We start from the raw sequence: 8,729 nt of genomic DNA, 5'->3' as shown, positions 1-8,729 counted from the left end.
TAGTTATTTGAAAGTGTCCTCTTTTGATCTTGTGTGCATTCATTTAGCCTTATTTTATTAGGTTAAAAAAAGGGTAGTTGGCTTTTTTTCAATATCAAGATTTTTTATTACAAGTTTAGATGCTGCCATTTCAAAGTATTTCACCACTTTTAATATAAAAATGATATAGCCTATAAAGCATAGACTGTAAAGGCATACTAGGGAAGAATACATTTCAATCTTACTCTCCAAATTGCATGATGAAACTGAGGATGTTGAATGATAATAAAAAATTATTCATCAAAATTACAGATTTTTCTATATTTTCAACATGGTATAAGACACAAAGTTCGTTCAAATACCTTAAAAACAAGTGTGTTTTCGCTGTGGTTCCTTTTACTAAAATAATAAAGCGTTTTTATAAACGTTTGTATTTGAGAGCAACAGTGCGATTCATGCCAATGTATTACAATCACTCTTAGTTAATTTATCCAGCTTAACTGTAGTTAAAGCCCATCTTAATTCAATGTTATTAATCAATTTGCTTAAATTTTTTAAAGAAGAAATTTATATAATTTGTCGTGAAAAGACTCGCCTCAGATACTCGCGCCATTTTGCTGATGCATGCTCATGCTGCTGGAGAGTAGAGAAAGCTTGCGCATTTAAAAATGAATTAGCAATTTACTTAAATAAAATTATTAGGAAGTGTTGAAAATAACCTAACTATAAAATTCAACTGTCCAACTCTCACCGAAAATTAAAAATCTTCGGATATGTATGAAACTAGACAATCGATTTGAACTAAATGCTTGCTTGAATTTCTTTACAAACCTATTTTTTTAAGGAGGAGGTGGAGTGGATAGTGAGGTAAGGGAAAGCATCAGCAAGAGTTCAACATGTATGCATGGATTTTTTTTTTTTACTGGTTATTACATAATTCCACTTAAACATTGGTGTTATTTAATAGTTTTGATGGCTTTACTATTATTCTATAAACGTGCAAGATAATAGTAAAGAATGTAGGTGTCTCCAGTCTTTTTTTGTGAATGGTTTTGTGATTTTGGTTTCAGAGAATGGGTTCAATCTGAAGTTTTAGTTTCTCAACTAACAGCTAATCAGGAGGTCATTGACCCTGCTGACCTGAAAACAAATTCAACATAACTGTTCAATTATGCCTAGTCTTGTTACAATTTACAAATTCAACAAGTTAGTTCTGAAATAATTTGCTGACTTTCCTTTTTATTCTGTCAATCTCAACTTCTGAAAGTGCATTTTAGATTATGATACTGAGGAGCAATACACTAATGACACAATGTCAAATCAATAGTTTTAGTGTGTGATGTGTTCAGGAATTTTTATATTAATTATAACCACAGGTCTGAGCTCAGACATACAGTAATATTGAATACATATATTAACAAAGGGCTTCAAATTTAACCATATGGTGGCGCAACAGAGCCAGACAACAGGCAGTTGCTCTCAAAATTTTAGTAAATGTAAAATTCGACATCTGAATGTATCTTGTAAGCTTAGAAGGGTGAGTCTTACCCCTTAGCAAAAGTAAAAAAATTCAAAAACATTTTTTTTGAATCATGAATGAATGCTCTTTATCATACTATAAAATGCAATTCTGACCATTTTAGTACATTTATGCTTTTGGCAGACACCTTTATCCAAGGTGACTTACACTGCATTCTAGGAATACATATTATTAGTTTATGCATGCAATATGAATTTATATTCAACATGACTTTAATACCGATAAAAAACATTGCATTGAAGTCCTATTAACAGCTGACAACATGTACAGTAAATAAATCAAAGAAGCATAAATCAGTTAATGAGATTCTGGTATTTATTCAATGCCTTGTACATTTGTCCATTTAAACCCCATGTTTTAAATACAATGTGCATGTCATCATTCAATTTAAAATAAAATATGACATCACCCTGAAGAAGAAAATCTTTAAATTACTAAATCGGTGGGGAAAAAAGTTAAAGCTTTTGCCATCAATTATAATTCATAAGACTTTAATATATTTACTTGCATACAGTAGGAAATCAGATGAATGGAAAAGAGGAGAAATGTCTATCACAAAATTATTAAAACTTATTACATACGAGAACTTAAGACAAAAACCATTGTAAGTAAATCGCACATTATGCCCGGTGGCAATAGGCACATTGTGGAACGCCACATACTCAAGGAAATGGGCATCAGGGCCCACACTGGTATCTTTAAGAAGGCTTTTTATAAGAATAAAATAAGTATTATAACAGCAGAAGTGATTCGGTTCCACAGTCAAACTCTCATAAAGGCATAAGGATGGAAGTTAAAACCACTCCAGCCATCCAGAAAAACAGAAACAACCCATGAATATAAAAATAGAAACAATCAAAATAAAAAAAAAAGTAAAAGCACACTTTATAAAGTGATAAGACAGAGAAATGCATGCACAATAGGGTCAGGGCTGAACAAACTCACTTTGAGTACCAAAAATTATAAAAATACACAGAATATGGCATTGAGATTTTGATGATTTCAAGCTGTTATTGCACCTTTAAGAAATGCCAATGGAGAAAAGACGCTAAATAAAATAGAGTGTGCTGTTATCCTAGAAAGCAGCGAAACAGAACAGGGTTTTGCCTGAAATGTGCAAAGAGATGTGTACATAGTTATGTTCAAGTTAAGCTCAATGTGTGTAACAAGTACAAAAATAGATCTTGATTTGTCCGATGCAGTCGATAATATCGAAAATAGCTTCACGCAATTTAAAGACCTAGTCTCTGATAACATCTGGATCCAGGGGAAGCGTTTAAAAAGGCTGTTAAAAATCGTAATGGCCTCCCTGAAGATCTACACTTGTCTGACAGTGCTTTGGCACAGGAACAAGCTGGTGTAATGCTCACTATCACCACAAGATGACACAATTTTAAAACTCGACCCTTGGGCCTCTGATATTGGAGTGTGATCGAACACACACTTGAACACTATCAGATTCTAGCTGAAGAGCTTGACGAAGCAGTTTTGGCAGTAGGGTTTGTCGTTCTGCTCTTTGAATGTGCCCTTGTTCAGCTGTTTCAGGCAGAAGGCGCAGACGAAATGCTCGGGGTGAAACTTCTTGCCCATGGCAGTGATGCAGCGGCCGGTAATGGGTTTCTGACAGCCGGAGCAGAGCGAGCCGCGGTGCTCGTGGTAATGAGCCTCACAGTACGGCTGCCCTTCATGCTCGAAGAAACTACCGTTCACAAATGGAGTGAAACACTCCTGTGGAGGAGAGAGAGAAAACACAAATCAGTCAGTTATACACAAATGATTCAAATAATGCTACACATAACAGCACAGATAGTACATGCAGCAATATAGACACATCTGATCTCAAGATGAGCTAGTGTATGAATCCAAAACACACAGATAGCAACCTAAACACCCACATTTTTATTTGTATGCATGTATGCATGTATGTATGTATGTATGTATGTATGTATGTATGTATGTATGTATGTATGTATGTATGTATATATATATATATATATATATATATATATATATATATATATATATATATATATATATATATATATATATATATAAATAAATATATCTATATCTATCTATATCTATATCTAAATATATCTATATCTAAATATATCTATATCTATATATATCTAAATATATCTATCTATCTATCTATCTATCTATCTATCTATCTATCTCTCTATCTATCTATCTATCTATCTATCTATATAAAAAAACAAACACACACACACACACACACACACACACACACACACACACACACACACACACACACACACACACACAGATGAGACAAAACTTTATGACCAGACCACCTGCCTAGTATGCTGTTGTCTGCGTACTGACAAAACAGCGCCGACCCACCAAACCAAATATTTTACAAGACCTCTAAAGGTGTCCCGTGGTTTCTGGCACCAAGACATTAGCAGAAGATTCTTCAAGTTGTAGGTTGCGAGGTGAAGCACATCCCACAGATCTGGGGAATTTGGAGGTCAGGGCAACACCTTGAACTCTTGATCATATTCCTGAACAATGTGTGCAGTGTGGCAGGGTGCATTATCCTGCTGAAAGAGGCCACTTCCATCAGGGAATATCTTTGCCATGATGGCATGTACCTAGTTTGCAACGTTTAGTTAGGTGGCACATGTCAAATTGACGTCCACATGAATGACCAGACCCAGAGCATTACACTCCCTCCACTGGCTCTGTCATCTTCCCACAGCACAGCTGTTGGGACAGATAGAACCAGGCGACCTTCTTCCACTGCTCCACGGTCAGTGTCCCGATATGGCGCTGACATCTCGGGACCTGAGTCTGCGCAGTAGTGAGCAGAAAGTAAAGCCGCGAAATCAAGGCCCCGCCCTCACTCTCGCAGAATTTATCGCAAGCACACGCTCCTGCACTATTTGTAATTAATTATAGAAATTTAGATATTAATTTAAAGCTCCAATGTCCTCAGTCCTCCGAAGATCCCGAAAAAAAGTCTGTTGGTGCTTCAGTGACTACTTCGCTCAGAGAACCTATCAATCACAGCTGTCAATCATGACGTCACACCACCGCATCAAATAACTAACTAAAAACAAACTTATTTTAAAAACAAACACTTGAACTTACATCAGCGTGATAAAAACTACAGTAAATGACAGAAACCATCTTTGGAAAAAAGTTATTTGAAGTGTAATTTAATTGTTTAGTTGGTCTCACATGCCGTTAAATAACATGGGGAGGCGGGGCTTATGACCTATACTAGGACCAGTCACCGGGGGGCGATCGAGACGCTTTGGCTTCACTTTTCAGGACTTGTGCGGCACGCTTGGTTCCGACACTTGTGTGCTATTGTAGGCGCTTTCAATGGTGGACAGGGGTCACAGACACTCTGATTGGTCTGTGGCTGCACAGCTCCATACGCAGCAGAGTGTTGTGACGTAACCCTCCCGTAACCATCAATAAAATGTTCTGTGACTTGAGCCACAGTAGACCATCAGTCAGGTTCGGACCAGACTTTGTTGTCCTTGTGCATCGCCAACTTGTGGTTTGTTCCTCCTCTGACCACTGTTGGTAAATTCAAACCACTGCTGACCGCGAGCAACTTACAAGCCTTGTCGTTTCAGAGATTCTCTGACAGTCGCCTTTCCATAACAGTCTGGTCCTTGTCAAAGTCGCTCAGATCTTTATTCCTGCCCATTTCTCCTGCATTCAACATGTTGATTATGAGAACTGATTGTTTGCTTACAATCTAATCTACCCAGACCTTAATATGTGGCCTTATAAGGAGATAATACATTTTTTTCGCTTGTGTAGCTTTTCATTTCTTAAACAACCATGTAGGAAGACACATCATGGCCATATTCCAGGTCAGGATGACAATGTCAAGATTCATCCGGCTCAAATTGTGAAAGAATGGTTGGGAGGAGGAGCATGAAGAATCATTTCCACACATGAATCACCTCCTCTGAGTCCAGAGCTTAAATTCATTGAGAGTCTTTGGGATGTGCTGGAGGAGACTTTACAGAGTGCTGGACTCCTGCATTGACAATACAAGATCTTGAGCAAAAACTGATGCACCTCTTGATTGAAAAAAAAATTACAACATTTATTTCCATCAAGAGGTACATCAGTTTTTCCTCAGGGTCTTCTTAAAACAATAAAAAAATATATATATAATTACCTTAATTTAATTAAATCACATGCCAAATACTGCAGTATTCACTGGCCTAGCTGATATAAACACCCTATCACCAAGTACACACATACTGTACACACATACACACACCCAAGCCTCCATCAATGGTATGCTTACACAGATACCAACACACACACACATACACACACACACACACACATACTGACCCTGCAGACAAAACACTCTGGGTGCCAGAGAGAGTTGAGGGCCGAAATGTAGTTCTCCAGGATAGCACGGGCACAGCCGCCACATTTAGGGGCAAACATGTCAAAGTAGTCCTTCCTACAGTAAGCCTTTCCCTCCTTCTCATGGAAACCTGCAGGAATAGAGGCAAAAAGAAAAAGAAAAAGGTTGCCAAAGGCTTAAAACCTTTTTAAGAAAAAATAACTTGGTAGAAAAAAAGGAAAGAGAAGAAAAGAGGTCGAACTTGAGAAGAGTGGAAGCTACTTACCCTCAGGCCCAAAGAATGACCCACACTGGGCACAAAAGAAATGCTCTGGATGCCAAGTCTTGTCTAATGCGGTCACCACCCTCTGCAGGACCAAATAAAAGCAAATGATGGCGAAACAAGGACAGAGAGCACAATGTAATCAATGAATGCATGCAAAATTAAGATAAAAAACAAAGAATAAGACAATTACTAACAATTATCAGTAATAGTGTTCATTTCCCACTACATAAACAAACATGTGAATCACATACATCTGTTTTAGCAATGCAAACTACTCCAATCCTAACTACATGCTAAACTAAACATTAATTTTGCAATATATATCTATGGAAAACAAAATTCCATTATGGAGAATATTGTGCCAATGTGTATATTTATCTATATGTTATCATATAAACTTTGTACAGTCATAAGTGAGTCAAATGTTAATTCAGTAATTCACGACTGATTCAAACAAATATAATTTGCAACTGACTCAATAAAAAAAAATCCTTAGTCAATCAGACTACACTGGTTGCACTGTATGTTTTTGCATGGAGCCAGCAAATACATATAATTCTAAATGGAATAAAATTAGTGTATTTATTGCCTTTGTATTATGCAATGGTAGACAATTTTGTATCTTGTTTTAAGGATGCCTAGTCATTTTATTCAAAAACACTATCTATATGCATGCCTTGAGCTTGACTGCAAAGACCGATTTAGACTATTTAAGTGACTGTTTATGTTTACAGGAAACCTGAAGCTAAAGGTAAAGTGTGAGCAGCTATAGTAAGCACCATCACGACTGGGTGGTGACATATGAGACACACACAGGCCTGTGGTGATAGGAAGCATAATCCTCCTTACGTCCAGAATGGGTCCATTGCAGTAGTAACAGCGTGGAGAGAAGAGGCTGTGGTAGTCCTTTTCACAGTACGGCTGGCCGTCTCGCTCAAAGAAGTTTTTGGAACCTATTTCCTCCTGACAGTGAGTACACACGAAATGCTCCGGATGCCACGTCCGACCCATTGCTGTCACCACCTGAATGAATCAAAGAAAACGAGGATGGAAGTGTTCTGCTTCACTTAAAGTAGTACACAACATAAGACATAACTGAATACCAGTGTCTCATGATGTTATACAAGCTAATTTTGGAAACGTACGATTTTTTTAAATGTTATTAAAAGTCTGCATTTATTTGATCAAAAATACAGTGAAAACAGTAATATTGTGAAATATTACAATTAAAAATAACTGTTTCTTTTTAAAGATTTTTTAAATTTAATTTATTCATGTGTAGAAACTAATAATTTTTTGGTAACACTTTACAATAAGGTTCATTAGTTAACTACATTAGTTAACATTAACTAATAATGAACTGCACTTATACAGCATTTGTTCATCTTTGTTAATGTTAATTTCAACATTTACTAATACTTTATTAAAATCTTGTTAACATTAGGTAATGCACTGTGAACTAACATGAACAAACAATGAACAGCTTTATTTTCATTAACTAACATTAACAAAGATTAACAAAAACAGTAGTAAATGTATTGCTCATTGTTAGTTCATGTTAGTTAATACATTAACTAATGTTTAATAAAGGAACCTTATTGTAAAGTGTTACCAATTTTTTTTGCTTTCATGAATAAAAAGTTCAAAATAACAGCGTTTTCAACATCGATAACAAACAAGAAATGGTTCTTGAGAAGCAAATCATCATATTAGAATGATTTCTGAAGGATCATGTGACCCTGAAGACTGGAGTAATGATGCTGAAAATTCAGCTTTGATCACAGGAGCAAATTACATACAAATAGAATATAGTTATTTTAAATTGTAAGAATATTTCACAATATTACATGCATTTTTGATAATAAATGCAGCCTTAGTGAGCATAAGAGACAAAAACCATTTAAAAAATCTGATTATATAAATTTTTTATATACATACACACACTGACATAAAAATATACCTTTGGTGTTTTTTTTGTTTTGTTTTGAAACAGAGCTTCTGCACTAGGGCATAATATCCTAAAAATCCAAACTTAATGTATGCCAGGATAATGATTTGGCCAGTAAATGAGCTCTTCCGCGGATCTCTTACCTGGCCAGCGATTGGTTTCTTGCAGGCTCCACAGACGCCTTTGGCTACAGTCTGGACACCCAGGCGGTTGAGGTCTGACTGCAGGCTGCCTAACATGTTATCCAGTTTATTCCCCTGCTTCGGAACGCTGGTGGGGGAACTCTTGCCCTGAGCCATAATCTACAGCAAAAGGAAAAGCATTTTCATGTTATAAAGTCTGTTTTCATAAAGCAAAGCAAACGTGGATGCAAATCCCACTCTCACAAAACAAGCAGCTTTGTTTATGTTAGACACTATCTACTTGGTACACATAACTAATTACTACCAATACATTTATCCAAAGCGACTTTCAACGCACTTTTTACCAGGTCAATCTCCCTGGAGTAACAGGAGATTTAGTGCCTTGATCAATGGCACAGTGTTTGATAATTCATGGCTAAACACATGCAGGATTTGAAGCCACACCATCCACTGACACTTGACTTGTTTTGGAGAACTCAACAACA

The 8,729-nt window shown here is 36.4% G+C and overlaps 1 protein-coding gene across 4 annotated transcripts in view; it reads right to left on the bottom strand.

The window, feature by feature from the left end:
* Positions 1–1,812: 1,812 nt before the first annotated feature.
* The window catches only part of pxna (paxillin a), a 40,136-nt gene continuing 33,219 nt past the window's right edge, over positions 1,813–8,729 (bottom strand). For all 4 annotated transcript variants that reach the window (XM_084114585.1, XM_084114586.1, XM_084114584.1 and 1 more), the window contains 5 exons: positions 8,245–8,403; positions 7,003–7,176; positions 6,154–6,235; positions 5,870–6,018; positions 1,813–3,247 (listed from right to left, as the gene is read on the bottom strand). In XM_084114585.1, coding sequence (XP_083970711.1) covers positions 2,981–3,247; positions 5,870–6,018; positions 6,154–6,235; positions 7,003–7,176; positions 8,245–8,403 — 831 coding nt within the window. In that variant the 3' untranslated portion in view covers positions 1,813–2,980. The remainder of the gene's footprint in view (positions 3,248–5,869; positions 6,019–6,153; positions 6,236–7,002; positions 7,177–8,244; positions 8,404–8,729) is intronic.

Source organism: Abramis brama, assembly GCF_963993115.1.
Source record: "Abramis brama genome assembly, chromosome: 5".
Taxonomy (NCBI): Eukaryota; Metazoa; Chordata; class Actinopteri; order Cypriniformes; family Leuciscidae; genus Abramis; species Abramis brama.
This window is presented reverse-complemented; position numbering and strand designations above follow the sequence as displayed.